We start from the raw sequence: 18,301 nt of genomic DNA, 5'->3' as shown, positions 1-18,301 counted from the left end.
GGTAGATTAAACGTGGCTTTCTACTTCAGATAGATTTTTGCGAAACAACAAACACCAAGTTGAAATAAATGATATTTATTTGCTCATTCATCCTCCCGTAATGAACTCATACATAGACCAAAACACTGTGAGAAAATGAGGCATAAGACTTGACAAGGCCACCACTTCGAGAATGTCCCACAAAATGTGATGTGAACTGTGCACATCGGGCCTGAAAGTGGACAATGACCTCTTCTGTTAGCAAGGCACTTGGTGATTCCATCAATGATCAGGGAACAGACTTTACGATCACGGCCTTGAGTTACATTAATTTTACTTTGCATTTTTTTCTTCAAAGCAGTTTAGGCTACGACATTAACAAGTTCTCCAAATAAAGACTCTTTAGGTTAAGCTTTGGATAAGGACGCGAAGAGTATTAAATAACACTAATCACAGATACTTTATGACCTTTGTCCTGTGCTCGGGAAGAAATCACACTTAAGAATCCTCTTGGATGCAGATGTGACTTCACTGCTATCACCATAACCAGCCAGTGCGCCCACCTGGAGTCACCACTGCACAGGGCATTGTTGGAAGATGCCAATCAGAGCCTCATTCTAGCTCAGGGGCCCCTGGGAGGCCTGTGAGGCTGGCACCTGAAGCTCACTTCAAAAGTTTTCTTTTAATATATTTGTTTGAAAGGCTTGAGTTTTGAGAAGCATGAAGTTAATTAACAAAGAGAACTTGATACAGCCACATTCAAAGTTGACTCCTAACTTAAATTACCAGACATAGCTCATAAAACCAGCTGTCTCAAAGACAGTGTTTTATCTTTATTAAAAAATGGATAAACATAGCAGCACTTGCAAAAAACAATAGTTCATAAAAGGCATTGTACACTGTCAACTGATAGTATGGAAAGGGGAGGCCCCCAGCACAGCTGGTGGTGGGCTGTACATCACAACACTCACAACCACCTGTCCACTTAATACGACTCAGCCCAGAACAGCCATGGGGAGACCAACAGCAACTTGGCACTCCTCAACTTCAAGCCTTTTTGTTATTTGTGTGAATAGTCAATCAAGTCAAGTATCACCCTCCTTAGCAGCATCTGGAGCACTCATTGGTGTTCTGGAGGTGGCTGGTGTACTTGACCCACTTATTAAAAAAATCTAAGCATTCAATAAAAAACACTTCTCCCTGTCCAATGCCATCCACAGAAACCTTCTGTCACGGAAGAGACATGCTCTTCCATTTAAATATCTGTAAAAGCTAACGCATGTCTCTGCTGCAGTCGACAGGAGAGAACCTGGAGCAGGCACTTCTGCACAGCTGTCTTTGGTGAGGATGCTGGAGTGGTCATGCTGATCCCTGCCCACTGCTCTGCTTCTTACTGCTCTGTGGCGGGGTGAGGACTCCAGTGGGGAGAGGAGAAATTCTGTTTTCTTCAGATAATATGGCTTTCTTTGCTTGGGCTTTGTCCTGTTGATAAGAATAAAAGCAAGAAATAGAAATGTTACAATGGAAGAATATATCCTCTGGGCTTCACTTACTTTGTGCTTTTTCCTATGTAGGTGAGTGAAGGAAAACAAAATAGAAAAGAACAATCTAAAAGCCTGTGGTCTATATGATATTTAAGAGATAGGATCTGTTGATCCCAATTTTTCTTTTCCAAGGAATGAAAAAGAACTGGAGTCTTTTTAGGATCATCTGGAGCCTGTATGAAGCAAAGTGAAGAGGCTGCCCAGGCAGTTTTAAGACTTTGTCTGGGAAACAAGGAACAGTACTGACCAGCAAATCCAAGCTGTTTATATGGGTCTGGATGTTGTGTGCATCTTCAGCAGGAACTCCCCTGAAGTGCTTAAGTTTTGAACTTCCTGTCTCCCTTATAACTATGGCAAATGGAACCATCCACTTGACACACTTCTCTATATCACACCACTGATAACCTGCAATGAAAATACACGTTACGGTCGATTTGAGACGAACAACTAGTTTGTAAGTTTCATATATCTTGTTAATGGACTGGAAAGCCAACATACCTGAAACCTTTTGCATCAGTTCGGATGAAGAGAAATGATACAAGGCGGAAGCAGCAAGTACACCATAAGAGAATTCTAAGCAGCCGACATCCAGGACACAGAGATCTAAAAGCTATGGGGAAGAACAGAACACTAAGGGACAAGCCAACACACAGCCCTTCTAGAGCTACTCAGTCTAGTGGTGGGTTAGGGTGCCCCACAGAGGTAATAGAGCCACTTACCTCTGCAATCTGTATGAAGATTTGCTGAGGATACTGAGGCAGGAGCACTTCATAAAAATCATTTAGATATGCAACCTGCATGTATACATTCAACCAGGACACAATGGTCAGGGGACTTAAATGCCACTTAAGGGCCTATGGGAAAACAGAAAACAGACCACGGGTGAAGAAAGAAAAAGACATCTCTATTCCCTTTGTCCCCTATAGTGTTAGCTGCTCAGTTGTGTCTGACTGTTAGTGTCCCCACAGACTGTACCCCACCAGAATCCTCTCTGTCCATGGGATTCTTCAGCCAGGAATACTGGAGTAGGTTTTGATTCCCTTGTCCAGGGGAACTTCCCGACCCAGGGATTGAACCCTGGTCTCCTGCACTGCAGGCAGATTCTTTACTGTCTGAGCCACCAGGGAAGCTCCTCTAAAGGAGTTTCAAAATGCAGCCATTTCCCCTGCCACAATGTGTCCAGCTGAAGAACACCTAGCCAGATGCCCTCATGCTGAATGTAGAAAAGATATTATGTACGTATTTTTGAAAAGGACTGAAAAATTAACTTGTAACATACCTTCATGATGATTAATTCCATGGTGAGAATTTCATCTCCTGAACAAGCCCCATCTGTAACATAAGCAAACTGGTGCAACTTTGGAGGATAGATTTCCTAAAAGGAAATAAAAGAAGATACTACTAGCAAAATGCCCATCTCTTATAGTTTTAACTTATATATTATACCTCTCAAATTATTTTTTAGTATGCTAACATAGAAAGAAAGAGAGGGTACATTGATGGGATAAATATAAGAGCTACTCTAGTGGTTCAAAATGCATTAATTGTGAAAGAAATGAAACATTCATCCTCATCAATCAACCTTTTACTTACTGAAGAGTTTTGAAAATTTCACCTTTTCAATACCTTTAGTAATGTGTTTGAAAGTTGGGCCCATCTACCCTTCTAATCACACCAAAATTTTTATCCTCTTAGGGAGAAGTTCAATTTTTTTGATTAAAGGAATTAAATTAACATAAGCATTTTAAATATTCATACTTGGTTAATTTCTAACCTTTTTTTATGTGTGGCTAAACTTTAGAAGGCTTCAAATTAGAAAAATACAAATATAGACAAATAGTTGATCCCTTCCCCTAATTCCAGTGGATCTCAAGAAAAGCATGTACTACATAAAAAAATTTGAAAATTATTTACCTCAAGTTTGGCAGCAATAAATAAAGATGAAATCCCAATAAGCTGTAAAAGTGTTTTTACAACATTTTGTTGTGTTGCCATATACCGATCAAAGAAATCCTGTGCCAAGTAAAATGTCTCTCTGTGAAGTTTATAGACTTCACATACCTGAAAAAATAGTAAGTTTTAGAATAGTTACTTGAGGAAAAAAAGAAAGACAAAAAAACTCACCATGATTTTGGTGAAGGATAAAACCAAAGAGACAGAAGCTGGGAAAAACTGGAACTCAGGATAAGGATGAAGTGTTCTGTGATCTAATATAAGAGCAAAAGCTCACAGCTGCAGAAAGAAGGTACATTCACAGTACAGTAAAAGCAGTGTTTCAAGGAAAAACAAAATTTTCTCAAAGAAATTTATGTCCTCCTTTGTAAGTTTCATTAAGATGTGAGGAAAGAACTACAATATTTCTTCACAATGAACATCATCAGTATGAAAGTCTGAAAGCTGGAACATAGGTTTATTTAAAGACCACAACACTAAAACACTGTTAATCTAATCACAAGAGGCAAAAGCTTTATTAAAACGCATTAAATGAAAGACTCAGAGACCTAGGTTCTATCCTAGGCTCCCCTTTAGAAAAACCGATTATAAAATTGAGACGTTATAAATTAGTCCTGCTTTGTTAACCTCACAGGACTGCTGTGAGATATGGAAAAATAGTATACATGATGGAGTTGAAAAGGACCAAAGAAATATTAGACCTCAATTCATTACTATCATCAAATGTTTGATTATGCATTTAAAACTGCTATTCCTAAACAGTATATCCCAAATAAGTACACTTCACAGGGTTATAATAAGTAGGAAAGGCACCAGCGGAAACAACAAACAGAACATTACTAGAGACCTCCATCAATCACCAAAGGGTTTCTAAGTCCATGTGGAACCATGTTTAGAGTCAGTCTTTATTAAGTAACTCAACTACAATTGGATTAGAAGTGTTCTGTTCTCTATGGAACAAACTTTCAAACCTATTTTACCCAGCTCACCATCAGGCACACTGTGTAAGCACTTCTTTTTTTTGCTACATACTTCTTGGCTGGGCTAGGGGCTGGGAAATTTAACATCACTGCAGGTAAGACTGCCTGTGAACTGTGGACTCACGTTTTGACCCACTTTAGACATAAAAAGTTATCATTCTTCTCTATCCTTTCAATAGTATTACATGACTTAAGGCCTATAGTTTTAAGCAAGCCTGCCAAAGAATTTGTACATTTGTACATTTTCTATGTTGACATTTTCAGGGACCAATAAAGAAAAGGAGATTAAGGATGATAAAAAGATGTTTTCATGTAACTCTTACATGGCCTACTATGTAAGCTATCACTTACAGCTATGTAAGCTGTCACTAAGTCTGACTCCTTTGCGACACCAAAAAGGAGATCTGTAGGCCGCCAGGCTCTTCTATACAGGGGATTTCCCATGCAAGTATACTGGAGTAGGTTGCCATTTTCTTCTCCAGGGGATCTTCCCTACCAAGAGGCTTCCCAGGTGGCTCAGTGGTAAAGAATCTGCCTGCCAGTGCAGGAGACTTGGGTTCAATCCCTGGATCAGGAAGATCCCCTAGACGAAGAAATGGCAACCCATTCCAGTATTCTTGCCTGGAATCCCATGGACAGTGGAACTTGGCAGACTATAATCAAGGGGGTCACAAAGAGTTGGACATGACTTAGCACACACGCACACACATGTTTAAGCTGTACTTCATATATACTATTTATAATCCACACAAACTATGTAAGGAAAATACTAATAGAAAACATTACAATGAGAAAATCAAGTTAAGTGACTTGCCTGACTGAGGCACAAAGATGTTAGGTGGCAGCAGATTTGACTCTAGGATAAGCACAACTAGGGAACAAATACCTCTGTCAATACAAACTTTCTGAAGGGTACACGGCAGTTTGTTTTCAGGGAATACATAGCCACTCAGCTTCCATATATACTTTCATAAAATGGATCTGCCTAAGATACCCTTCCACTCACGGAAGAAAGCTCATTTTGCACCCATCCAAGGTATGTTTGTTAGTCACTCAGTTGTGTCTGACTCTGCAACCCCAGGGACTGTAGCCCGCTAGGCTCCTCTGTCCATGGGATTGTCTAGGCAAGAACACTGGAGTGGATTCCCATTCCCTTTTCCAGGGGATCTTCCTGACCCAAGGATCAAACCTGGATCTCCTGCAATGCAGAAGGATTCTCTACCATCTGAGCCACAAGGGAAGTGGTATCCAAGAAATGTCCCTTAATCAAGCCACTATTGAGATACCCACACTTCCTCCTAGAAAGAGGTGCACTGCCTATACATCATAACTTCTTGTATCTAACAATTATTTACTATAACTTATATCTTGTTATTTGATAAATTTTTGTATGATAATGTGAAGTACGATAGTGTGATCAATAGAAGACTTGAACAATATATTTTGTTAGGATAAACTTCTGTGGGGAAAGAGAAATGGGTCCCAAGGAGTTAAAATGAAACAATATAAAATTTCTGACTGTTAAAGATAAATTTGTTCATATATTTTTAAAACATTTGGTAGTAAGCTATCAAATAGCTGTTACACATTCTATTGTGTACACTTAAGCAATTTAATTAACAAAGATCAAATACCAATATTTATAATTAATTGGAAAATACAACCTTTGCAACTATTTAAACTTTGAGAAAAAACTTCAGATGCCAACTTAAAAACATCTAAGGGATAAACAGACTTCAGAAATTCTTTTAAGGAAGTACATAAGCAAAAAAGTTAAACCACTGTAGTGTATATACCACAGTTCAGAGACACACAATGTGTCAATGGAATCAAACACGTGAAGAGATGACAACATCACAAAAAAATCTAGAAACGGTCAATGCTTCTAGTTAACCAGAAGGCCCAACCTACCTCCATTAACCAATCCAGAAGAATTGCTCGCATTTTAGGCTGCAGAAGAGGGTGCCGTTGCATAAGGTGCTTGTCCCTCAAGTATGTCTTCTCCTTGTTTAACATGATTTTCCATACTTCCTCTCTATTTGCCCAGCTACAAAAAAACAAAACCAAGCAAAACACAAAAGGCAGGCGTCAGTATGCATCCAGCTAGCGAAGTGGAAGTGCACACAGGGAGTAAGAGACCCAGGAGGCACTCGGTGGTCAGCTTACTTCAGTACAGGCAGTGGCGACGCTCTGGATGACGATGGCGTGCACCTCTGAGGCTTGTACGCAGCGTGTGGGTACAGAAGTTCATCCTCTTCTTTGTCAGGTGTGGGAATCAGGGAGCAGGGGTTTTCACAGGCTGTATTACTGTCCCAAGGCTGAAAAATAAAGACATGTTAAAAAAAGTTTGATGCAAACCAGCTGTTTTTACATTCATTGATTTGTAAAACAGCCAGTAAAACAAAAAAACAAAATGTCTTTACACACCTAGAGCAATCTCTAGGCCTAAATCAATATTCCAGCCTAAATTAAGATGGAGATAGCATGGAAGACACAGTAATGACTCCAAGCTTTCATTTTCTCAGGAGTCTATGCAGTAAGTACCTAAGAAAACTAGTCAGTAGCATTTTATTCTCCATATCATCATCCTCATATGAGGTGTGTGAGGGCACAGGAAGGGTAAGACAAAATGCAAACAGCTCTTATGTTACCGAAAAAGAAAATCTACTCGCAGTTCAGTAAGACACTAAGCATGGCTCCAAAAGGGTATTGGGAGATTTGGTCACAATTCAAAGACTTGGGATTTTTAACAAGTACAACTAACCTAATAAAATGTCTTAAAAGTGAAAGACAGAGTTTCCAATAAAAGTATTTACATAAGCACTCCACAACCACAAGTATAAAACTGATTCCCATCTATATTTAGTTTCCTCATTTAATAAAAACCCACCAAATGTGACATCTTCCTTTGGTTGCAGGTCAAGCCAAATATATTACATAATGAGGACCTTTCGTTTTCCTTAATTCAAATGGAAAAAAAACAAAGGAGTATCTGCCTACTTAAAACCACATCAAGCAACAGTCACAGGATTTACTAAGAAGTCTATAGAGATAAAGCCTAGATATTCCTGAAGACCTTTGAAACCCACCCCCAAAGTCTTATATAGTAATAAATGCTAAACCATCATTAAAAACCCAAACAATGGTTCTTTTAAAAAGTCCAGATATTTAATTCAATTTTTAATATTTGGAAAATGTCATTTTGCCATTTAAAGCTTTTTCTTTGTAAAGCTACTGTTTATCATCTTACTCGAAACAACTATGATTGTTTTTTAAAATTATAATGAACTTATTGAAGATATGGCACGTTAACAATCCTGCCAGCACGGACGCTCTGTTAAAGGTCTGAGACTCAGCAATTTTTTTTAAAGCAGAGAGATCATCAGTGTTGACTGGAAAAGAGACAACCAAGAGGACTGTAAATGAACATGGAAACTTGGGCTCTCCAAGTGCTGCTTGGAAGACATGGGACGGGGTGGCTATCACGGCACACTGGCCACTTTCAGAGGAAGCCAGAGCACTTTCAAGGTACTGAGAAGAGCAGAGTAGGATAAAGCTCTCCTCCATCCAATGTGCAAAGAATTGGGCATGCAAATTAACCATGACAGATCTTGCCAACAGCTGTTGGAGAAGGGCAACATCCTCTTCCAGTTCTAGTATCATGTGCTGGTATCATTTCCTTGACTCAAAAGGATCATGTTACAACTGCTTTAAGTCGTATTCATTCAAGAATGAATTCTAGTTTTGAAAGCAGAAGCTGGGTGTCACCCTCTACAGCCAGATGGCTGAAATAGTTGAGAGAAGACTTTTGGAGATAAAATGTTAACAGTTCCCAACCTGCAGTACACAGACAAATCAGGTGAACCACAAGCAGACAAATGGTCCCCAAAGTTGGCCTTTGACCAGTGTATGAAGCAGAATAATGAAGTCTATATTCTTTAACTTGAATGTATACCATGTCTCAAAGAAAGTGAGATCAATCTGACTTTAGGAAGGAAAGGGATAATAGCAAGAGACCAGTTTGATTATTTCTAACCACCTCTGACTCTTTGTACCTCTTTTAATGGAGAATGAAACCACCTTATGCAAAATTATGTTCTGAGAAGTAACTAATAGAAATTCTAGGACTCCATTTCAATAAACAAGTTGGGTCTCATGCGAAAAATTGAACAAAATGGATATGTTAAATAGACTTTAGACAAAAGAGCATTATTTTCATTGGGAAAAACCCAAGGTAAGAATCAAAGGTTCCATGTGGTCTTGATGTAGCAGTATCAGTATCACAGAGTTCAGCATGATGGCTACAAGTAGCTCAGGGCTATTGAACAGGGCTGAACTATGATAACTCCACAGAAAAATTCTGTGTAATTAATTGGCAAAAAGGTTGTTACCCCACAGTTCTAGCTTCATGAATCTACAGAGAAATAACATATGACACTGACTGCTTCATAAATGATGGGTAATTTCAAGCTATCTACTTTAGACAATGTGTAGAAACCTGTTGTCATTAATCTCTGAACCATGAAAATGCCTTCTAGTGGGAAGTAATATGGCTATTCACATATCACATCTATCAGCTCTCTGCAGTCCAGGGACAGGGCCAAAGCCCTGTCTTAGGCACTCCAGGCTCTGCTCCAGTTATCTCTGGAACTGAAACTACTCTAAAACCCCAAGAAGTCAACAAGGACAGCTTTGCTTCAGCCTCAGTTAAAAATTCCAATTCAAAACATAGCTAGGAAGACAACCAATCTTGAATTTCACAAAGTTGAGATTCATTTTAGTAGAGACCCACAAAAATTAACTTTCTTGGTTTGAAGTCTTTACAGGGAGAATAAAAGAAAAAAAAAGAAAGAATTTGAAATGCACTGTCTTATTTCTTTTCCTAAAACAAAGTATCTCTTCTTCTAATACAGCAAGTAAACCATCAAGCTGTTGTTCAATATTAAGTAGAATCTCCCCAGAAATGGTAATTACTAGGGTCTTGTGTGCAATAACAGCTTTACCATGTGTCCCACAGCTTTGAAGACCTTCACTCTTCCAGACCCAGCCGCTATGGCCGTTGCTCACTGTCCTACAAAGTGATGTGCTGCCACTGCTAACCTCATCAGAACCACTTTCCTTGGCTCAAATACTATTCCTGCTCAGTTTTTATCTGTTACAGTGTCAGAAAGCCTAATCAGTTAGTTTGGAGATAGACTGCTTCCCCTACTGGGGCCATAACTACAGTCTCCAGCCATTTCTGGAGGCAGAGAGATAATACAAGCTTTTTGGGCTAGGGACTTCTGATATTATGATGGTACCGTGAACATGCAAGAAATATGGCGGGAACTCCACGAAGGAGGGGCAAGAGAAATGGACTGACTAGTCAGTTTTAAAAATGTGTTGAGATGCACATATCATTACACAGAATGTCTTACTAATACTCTGGTGGAGGTCAGATCAAACTCCAGGCAGCAGTTATCACTGTACGTAATTGCTGAAGAGGCTAGAAGAACCATCAAAAAGGGGGAAAAAGTTTGAAACATGACCTAAAGGGGGTGGGAGCAGGAAAGGGAAGTCCTTAAGCACCATGAGGAAATAAACACAAGTGTGGATGGGGAGAAGTTGCTTATGAACACACACAAACCCCCATCATCACAGTTACCCGAAGAGAGCTGTGTGTCAGGAGCCCTCCCACAGTTCACTAGCCTACAGCCTAGGCTATAGGACAGACTCCGCCCCTGGCTTGCACAGGACTCTGGGTTACTTTCCTCCTCTAACTGAATCTCAGTTTCCTCAAGGGCAAAAGGAGAGGACTGAGTTATGTGAGGTTCATTCTGGTTCTTCCAGACATCAGCGCATATTTGTAATCTCAGGGATGTCAGTCAGGAACACAGTCCTTCCTGGAATCCCAAGACTGGCAGAGGTCAGTGCCCACTGACAGGCACAGTGCTCAGTTATATGAACTGTGGCCATAGTTGGAGAAAAAGCCTTCAGCAGGAGGCAAGCAAGTATGAGACTCAATGTGACCCCAAACAAGGGGAGCCTCAACTTCGACCCAATCAGAAAATGTACCTACCTGACTGCCACACTGGCTTCTCACAGTCTTGTCAATTTTGGCAATTTCTTCATCTGGATCCTGCAAAAACTAACATAAAACAACCCCCATACCCCAAGGAAACACACCAAACAGCCCAAAGACAAAAACACAGACACAGAGAAGAAAAAGAAAGCTAGTAAGGTTATGATCACCATTTCTGCCAAAAGCTCCCCACTCTTGATCCCTTATCAACAAATACATGGGTAGAACCCATTCTGGTACCCAGTTAAGATTGGGGGGGGGGGGCATCCTCCCCCACCTGTCTCCTTTGTACTCACAACGGCTACATTTGCCTTTCTTTTCCTGGAGCGAACAGAGACATCGGTGCCACTTTCCTCTTTCATGGTATCCGGTTCCTTCGCATCCCTGCAAAACCAGGATGGCACAGAGGTAAGAGTTCTACCCAAATCTCGGCCCACCCCTCCCCCACCACCGCACACCTTCCCCTTTCCCGCAACGGCCAGGCCACTCACCTCTCCTTTTCCCTCGGCATGGCGTTGGGCGCAGGATCAGACCTCAAGCCTGGGGGCACGAAACGGCAGTGCGGTGAGGACGGCAGCAGAGGGGTCCAGGGCCCGCCGGCCCGTCCCGAGCACCCCTCCCCCTCCCGCGCGGGCGGCGGCGGCGGGAGCCTCCCGGGCCGGTCGGGAAAATGGCCGATGGGCCCGGGGTGGCCTGTCACCCGCGGCGCCACCAGCGGCCCGCGACGCCGGGTCGGAACCCAGGGTGGGTGGGGGGGCCTCAACGCCCCCTGAAACTCTCGCCGGCCCATTGCCTCCCTGGGGACCCCCAGCTGCCTCAGTCTTCCCCTCAACACCTCCCCGGAGCCCGCTTCTGAGTCGCCCTACCGGGGCACCCCGCGCTGACGCCTCCGGGGACCCGGCGACCCGGCCTCGCCCCACCCCCACCCGGGCCCGGCCCGACCCGACCCGGGCGCTCCAGGAGTTCTCGCCCGCCGCGCAGTCCGGCAGCCCGAGGCAGGGTCCTCACCCGAAGCCGTCTCCGCGGCAGGCAGGCAGGCAGGCAGGCGGCACGAGCCGAGGCTGGAGGCAGGAGGCAGAGGCGAGCGGGAAGCCAGGAGGCGGGAGACGGCGGCGGGCCGAGCGCGCGGCGGTGGCGGGATCCGCGCCTGCCCCCTACACCGCGCTGGCGGCCGGGCCGGCTGCTCCTGCGCCCGGCTAAGAGCGGGACATTTAAAAATCCCAGCGCGCGGAACCGGCCCCCGGACCGCCCCCGCGCCCTCCCGCCACCCTCCGCTCCGCCCCGGCCGGCTCGGAGCCCCTCAGCGGCAGCCAGAGGGCTCGGCCCCGCCCAGCCACCGCCCTCAGGACCGCCCTGCGCGGCGCAGGCCCGCCCAGGCGCTCCGGCCCGCCCGGGGCGGGGCCAGCGCGGGGCGGGGCTAAGTGACAGGGCCTGCGCGCCGGAGGGGAGGGGCCCTGGGGCCGTGGCGGGGCCTGCACCGCCCAAGCTGCGGAGCCCGCGCGGGGCGGGACGCGGGGGCCGGCCGGCGCGCGAAGTGGGGCGGGGCTGCGCAGGCCGGGACGCGGGGGAGGTCTGGCGGGAGTGCGGCGGAGGGGCGGGTCGCGGGGCTCTGGGGGCGGAGCCGAGCGGCGCTGGAGCGGCAAAAAGCCGCGTGGCCGGCGCTGGTGGAATGTAAACACGGCGGGCGGCGAGGCTTCGGTCCCCGACTGAGGGGTCGGGCCACTAGACCTGACGTCCGTAGGCCTGCAGCGCGCGCGCACTGTCTCTCCTTGCACGTCTCCTCCGCCCCCGAGACGCAGGTTTCCGGGCCCTGAGTCAGGGTGGGATGTGCCCAAGGTCACAGCGCATGGTCACAGAGCCTAGAACCAGGGCTTCAGGCCGCCAGATCGGGGCCGCCTGTGGAACAGCTGTTACTCCTGGACGTGCGTCCATCCATCTGTCCATGCTCATTCAGCTAATAGTCTAGCACCTTTACCTTCCATGTGTGCCTTTCGCCATAGATTTTCCCCTGAGCATCGGAAGACCTCTTTGATGCTGGGATTCCATGCGGCCCTCTTTACCTTAAGCATCAAAGCCACACTCCATGCCCTACAGAACTCCACGTGGACCTACCCTCACCCCCTCTCAGACCTTTCCTTCAACTGCCTCCCATCAGAGCTCCTCTGGCCATCCTCTGTCCTTTCTTATCTCGGGACCTTGGATTTTGTTGTCCCTAGCTCCGGCTCCTTCCAGCTACATCTTTCCTGAGAATTTCCAGGTCTTCCCCAGGAGTTCCTCTCCACCACATTGCCCTGCTGTGGCTCCTGCACAGCACTTGCTGCCATATGTCTCTTGTCCGTGTTTGGTTCTCTTCTCCCTGCCTTGTCTGTCTTGTTCACTGCTGTATCCCCCAGCTCTTGGCATAGTGCCTGGAGGAAGGGAGGCACTTCAATCTTACTTGTGAAGGAATGCTTGGAACACATGGTGACCAAGCCCTTGTGGATTTTACAGGCTAAGGAGACAAGTATTGAACTATCATCACTTGAAAATACCTACTGTACTAAACTTCTAGAAAAGACATATAGCACAGGGCTCCCAAACACTCTCAAGGCCCTTCTTGATTTACAGTCTCAGTCTTGAGCCTCCTCCCTCCATGACTGTCTTTTTGAAGTTAGAGCCTGGATCTTACTGGAGGACACAGTTTGTGTTATCCTCAGGGGTCCCTGCTAGCAGATTCTTGACCTTCCAGGGGCTCTGAGGTCAAGGCTACTGAAATGTCTTGCTCAGATTGGCTTAGGTAGGCATGGAACCCAGGCTCCTAAATTCCCAGACTTGTGCCCTTAAGTGAAGTTGCTCAGTCGTGTCCGACTCTTTGTGACCCCATGGACTGTAGCCTATCAGGCTCTTCCATCAATGGGATTTTCCAGGCAAGAGTGCTGGAGTGGATTGCCATTTCCTTCTCCAGGGGATCTTCCCGACCCAGGAATAGAACGCAGGTCTCCCGCATTGCAGGCAGACACTTTACTGTATGAGCCACCAGGGAAGCCCAAAGGTAGTAACAATAACGGATATCACAAACATTTCAAAAATAACAGCTTTGTCTTAAATACTTCAAAGTGTTATCTCAACTAAACTTCTCAATAATCCTATGACATTGATACCATGATTGTCTTATTTCACATATGGCACTATCTACTTCTTAGGGTCACTGTAAGGATTAAGTGAAATAATGCAGATGAATTGCTGAGTACAGTGTCTGGCACATAGTAAATACCCAATAAATGACAGTTGTTAACAATGATAGACAAGACAGTTTTCCTTAGTGATTGTAGTAATTTATAATCCTATCAGCAAAGAATACCACCAGGACTTCCCTGGTGGCCCAGTAGTTAATAATCTGCCTGCCAATGCAGGGGACATGGGTTTAGCCCCTCATTGGGAAACTAAGATCCCACAAGCTGTGGAGCAACTAAACCAGTGCACCATAACTAAAGAAAGCCTACAAGCACCAATGAAGACCTACCACAGCCAAAAATAAATAAAATTTAAAATTTTACTTAAAAAAAGGAAAAGACAAAAACTGTGGTGGCAGCAATCAGACCCCTCTGGGATGGGGGTCCTAGGTACTACTGTACACATGTTTTATATCTTGATCTAAGCAGTGGTTACATGGCTATGTTCCTAAATAAAAGTTCAATGAGCTATATATTTGTTATTTGTGCACTTTACTGAGGGTATGCAATACTTCATTAAAAAATAAAATGGTTAATTTTTTTTAATAATTGAAAAAACAGTAAAGTAAGACTTTAATACTCTTTGCCCACTGGGAGCTTCCAGTCTGAAAAGGAGGCAGTCATGTAGATTGGCTGTTGCAGTACAGAGTGATGAGAACTTGGATGGGAAAATTCTGGGGGCTACAATTTCATGTCGAGTTGGGAGCAAGGGCATTCAATCTACTCTTGGACACAGCTGCTTGGAGGAAGCAGCATCAAGGCCAGAAAGATGAATGAATTCAGCAGGAACAATATAAAAGATATGTCTAAGGCAGCAGAAACTGCCTGCACAAAGACTTGGAGTCTTCAGAAGTCACCAATGGTCACTTGTCTGGAGCAGTTCACCTTTGGCTCTTTGAGTCCATTTCATTTTGTGTCCAAACACTGACAGCCTTGAGGGAGACTAAGGATTACACTAGAGGTGACAAAACAGCTGCTGTGTAGGGAGGACAGCACCTTCCTTCTGCCATGAGACTGTCGGAAATTTCCTTAACCTCTTGCTACCTCATCATCTGTAAAATGGGTGTGATTTTAATTATCCCAACCTGTGAGGAATAAATGTATTAATATGTATAATGGATTTGCCATAGTATCTAACATATAGTAAATGTTCATTATGTAACACCTATCATTATTATTCATAAAGAAATTTGGGGCATTGGCTTAGCTTCATATGTGGTTTAGGCCCTGATGATGGTAGAGGTTAAGGAACCAGTATGCAAGCATTAAGAAGGAAGCCCGCAGAGGTTGCAAGGGCCAAGTTCTTCCCAGATAGGATTCCTTAATCCAGGGCCCGCAGACAGCCTTCAGGATACCAGGAAACTGCCTACTGACAGTGCCAGCCCATCAAGTCCACTTTCCTGGGCAGCTGGCACATAACTTTTACCAGCTCCTTAAAGGTACACACAAAAGTTAAAGAGTACTGTAGAGGGTAGATTGAGGAAGGCGTGGGCTGTGACTAGGAGAAGAGCTGGCCCAGGCTTTGCTTTCAGGCAGAGCTGGACAACTGTGGCTGCCTGGCTGAGCCAAAGGTGTGTGTGGCGGGTGGGGTGGGGGGGTCGGGGGGGGCGGGGGGTTGGTGGTGGTGGATGGGGCAGGGGAGGGTCCTACACATAGGAAAACCAGAGGAAAGAGGGTCAGACTGGCTGCACTGGTGTGGGCTGTGGGGTGGGGGGCAGGCAGGATGAGCAGGATTCAGCGCCAGGGAACTGAGTGTGGGAAGGCCTCAGAGGCTTGGCTCCTGTCCTCTTGTAGCCCTGGGGACCTATCTGCACAGGCCTGCCAGGTCAGTCAGAGCCCCGGGCCCAGTTATGCTCCCCAAGATTTGCTTATTGTTCAGACCAGGCTCACACTGGTGGATTTCAAGGGGGGAGACTAGCAAACCAATGGATGGCCCAGCCCTGGCCTAACCCTCTCTTACACTGGAAAGCAAATCCAGTCAACCCTTTAGACAGAAGTTCTGGTTAATTAAAAAACTCCAGTGAAAACTAAAATTTACCTTTAAACTCAGTGTACGATAAAACAATGATGGCAGCTGACATTTATGGATTCTGTCCTAAGCTCAGAGTTGCAAGGAACAGAGACTAATTTGAAGACATTTCACAGAGTGGGAGTGTGTGACCAGGTTTTGTGGGGAGGAGGGGCAGTTATGCAGCAACAAGCAACCCCCTTAGTATGGGCTAAGACACAAGAGAGCTTTGTTCTGTGTCTGACCACCATATTCCCAGCTTTCAGTTAAATCGTCTCATCTTGGGTTTTCTGAAAGCAGTCACAGCTGCAAGATACAGAGCAGGAGCTTGGAGAGAGGAAGCCCTGGAATCTCTCTTTTGGTCAGGGACTCACATTTTCCTTACAGCACCAGGCTCTTGAACTTAATGGGGGAGGGGGACTTGGCCAATCAGAGCCCCGCATTCTTGACTATGTGATTGGGTCAGGAGTAGGCACATGACCCAATCTGGGCCAATGAAAATCCTCTGGAGTTGCTAAGCTGATGGGAAGAGGTCTGGAACTAGGAGGCCATCTTGCCACTCAAGGCGACCTTCCTTTGAGGGAGGTCCTTTGGGGGGGAAGGGGGAGGTTTGCAGGGAAGCAGAGCCAGAGGTGAGGGGAGGCAGCCTTGTGATTTGTTGAGCTGCTGGATCTAATCAAGCCCAAGACCAGATTACTAGGAATTTTCCGGATGCTGGAGCCAATTATTTTCATGTTTATTTAGACAGTAGGGTTTGAATTTCTCATAACTTGCTGCCGAGAGAGTTACGGGTGTCATTTGTGCCCATCAAAGAGCCTCTGGTGGTCTCCTGGACTCATTCAGGCCCTTCTCTATAAGGCCTGTAAATCTACAGTGGCATGGCTGGCTGGCTGGCTGGCTGGCTGGCATGTGGCTCTGGTGGTGCCAGGGCTGGCTATGGTCTCAATTCCCCCAGAATCCTGACTTCCATGGCAACCTCCTTCATTACTTGCTGCCACCAGTCACATAGAACTCTGCTTATTAATCAGCCTGGCAACCTCAGAACCCCCAAGTGCAGGTTGGTTTGGGGTGGACTGGCTTGACTCTGGCCTCCAGGAGCTCCCAAGAGCACCTTACACCTTCTGGAGGCGAGTGAACTCTACCTGAGCAAGACTCACTCCTAACATGATCAGATAGAGGGTACAAGCTGATGCTCCTGGTCTACAGAGCATTAGCAAAAGCTTGAATCCTTGTACACATGAGGATTTCCGACTTGTTGATCAACAGGATGATTTGGCAAAGTTGGGCCCATGTCTGTGCAGGGCAACAGCAGTCTGCTAACCTCTTTGGGTGGGGCAGCTTCATCCTATGTCTCTACTCCTTTCGGTATCAACCTTGGCTTCCTACTTGTCTGACCTTGAGACCCTGCTGGGAATTCAGAGCTGAACCAGAGCTTGCATAGCAGGGTCTTGGATGAGAGAGGTCAGGATTAAATAAACAAGAAGGAGAGAAGGAAGAAGGCATTGAGGAGGGGGTAGACTGGGAGGAACCCAGACCAGCATTCCCCAGAGACCAGCACAGAGTCTGGACAGCCAGGTTTGCTGACCAAATAAGTGCATGGATGAATGTATAGGGGGCAAAGGTGAGAGGTACAGAGAGCCTTTTCCAGATGGTGATAGGAAGCTGAAGAGCCCCGGTGCGTGGAATGGGGGCCACATTCCTTTGCTGAAGCCTACATGGGGCTTGTATCAGGGTCACAGAGGGCTAGGCACAAATAGACTCCACAGTCAAGGCTGGGGCTTCCCCACCTCCCACGCTCCCACCCTCTCTTCTCTGTCTGAGAGCCTCTCTACCTTCAACATTTCACTGTGAATTATTTTTCCCACTTAAATCTGTTTATTTAAAAAGGGAAATCTACTGTCCCTATCCTAAATGAAAAACCAACATCACCAGCCACAAAGAGAAGGGAAGCTTCAAAGAGTTGATAACCGCAGACAGGACAATGTGAGACAGGCCACGAGCCTGAGGCCTGGTCTCTTTCTGTTTAAAACAGGAGATGACGGTATGATTCCATTTATACCAGGTAGTAGGGTAGGCAAATTCATAGAGGCGGAAACGAAGAGGGCGTTTGCCAGGGCTGGGGAGTGGGAATGGAAGTTGTTATTTAATGGGTGCAGAGTTTCAGTTCTGCAAGATTCAAAAGTTATGAGGATGATTTGTGGTGATGGTTATGCAATATTGTGAATGTAATTAATGCCACCAAATTAGACATTTAAAAATGGTTATGGTGGTTAATTGTTATGTGTATTTTACCACATCTTTTAGAGGAGTTGAGTAGACATTAGAGAGATGTCAAAGCCATCTCTTTCAAACTGGGACTTTCTCCTGGATTGATCAGAACATGTGAAGAATTGAAAAGAGAGCGACTCACTCACCCTGTGACGTGGTATTATTTCAAATCAATATGCAAAACTGTGGTCAGAGGAAGAAAAGGGATAAGCCAGGAGTTTAAGAAGGTGTGCAGAGGGCAGCCTCTCTGTAGTGTGGGTGTCCGTGTGTCCTTCCATGAGGCCCTGAGCTGCTGC

At 45.3% G+C, this 18,301-nt stretch overlaps 1 protein-coding gene across 3 annotated transcripts; it reads right to left on the bottom strand.

Moving 5' to 3' along the window:
• Positions 1–59: 59 nt before the first annotated feature.
• Positions 60–12,283, bottom strand: CCNE1 (cyclin E1). Of its 3 annotated transcripts, none has more exons than XM_069548986.1 (12): positions 11,526–12,283; positions 11,009–11,057; positions 10,814–10,901; positions 10,515–10,583; positions 6,623–6,774; positions 6,368–6,503; positions 3,438–3,584; positions 2,803–2,898; positions 2,243–2,377; positions 2,022–2,133; positions 1,771–1,928; positions 60–1,461 (listed from the first exon to the last, which is right to left on the bottom strand). In XM_069548986.1, the coding sequence occupies exons 2-12, from the start codon at positions 11,026–11,028 to the stop codon at positions 1,339–1,341; spliced, it is 1,236 nt and encodes a 411-aa protein (XP_069405087.1). In that variant the 5' UTR covers positions 11,029–11,057; positions 11,526–12,283; the 3' UTR covers positions 60–1,338. The 3 variants fall into 3 exon arrangements, with proteins under 3 accessions (XP_069405087.1, XP_069405088.1, XP_069405089.1); XM_069548987.1 differs by having other exon boundaries at positions 10,515–10,574; positions 11,526–11,736; XM_069548988.1 differs by lacking the exon at positions 10,515–10,583 and having other exon boundaries at positions 11,526–11,699.
• Between the last annotated feature and the right edge of the window lie 6,018 nt (positions 12,284–18,301).

The sequence above is a fragment of the Ovis canadensis genome, chromosome 14 (assembly GCF_042477335.2).
Source record: "Ovis canadensis isolate MfBH-ARS-UI-01 breed Bighorn chromosome 14, ARS-UI_OviCan_v2, whole genome shotgun sequence".
Lineage (NCBI taxonomy): Eukaryota > Metazoa > Chordata > Mammalia > Artiodactyla > Bovidae > Ovis > Ovis canadensis.
The sequence above is the reverse complement of the archived record's forward strand: the minus strand, read 5'-3'. Positions and strand labels throughout refer to the sequence as shown.

What these genes read in the sequence shown, in the direction of transcription:
- CCNE1 (XM_069548986.1), bottom strand. Translation starts at nt 11,028, where the DNA reads ATGCCGAGGGAAAAGGAGAG. An exon ending in TGGAATTAATCATCATGAAG is followed by an intron (nt 2,378 to 2,802) that starts GTATGTTACAAG and finishes GTTTTCCCATAG; the next exon opens with GCCCTTAAGTGGCATTTAAG. An exon ending in ACTGATGCAAAAGGTTTCAG is followed by an intron (nt 1,929 to 2,021) that starts GTATGTTGGCTT and finishes TTTTCATTGCAG; the next exon opens with GTTATCAGTGGTGTGATATA.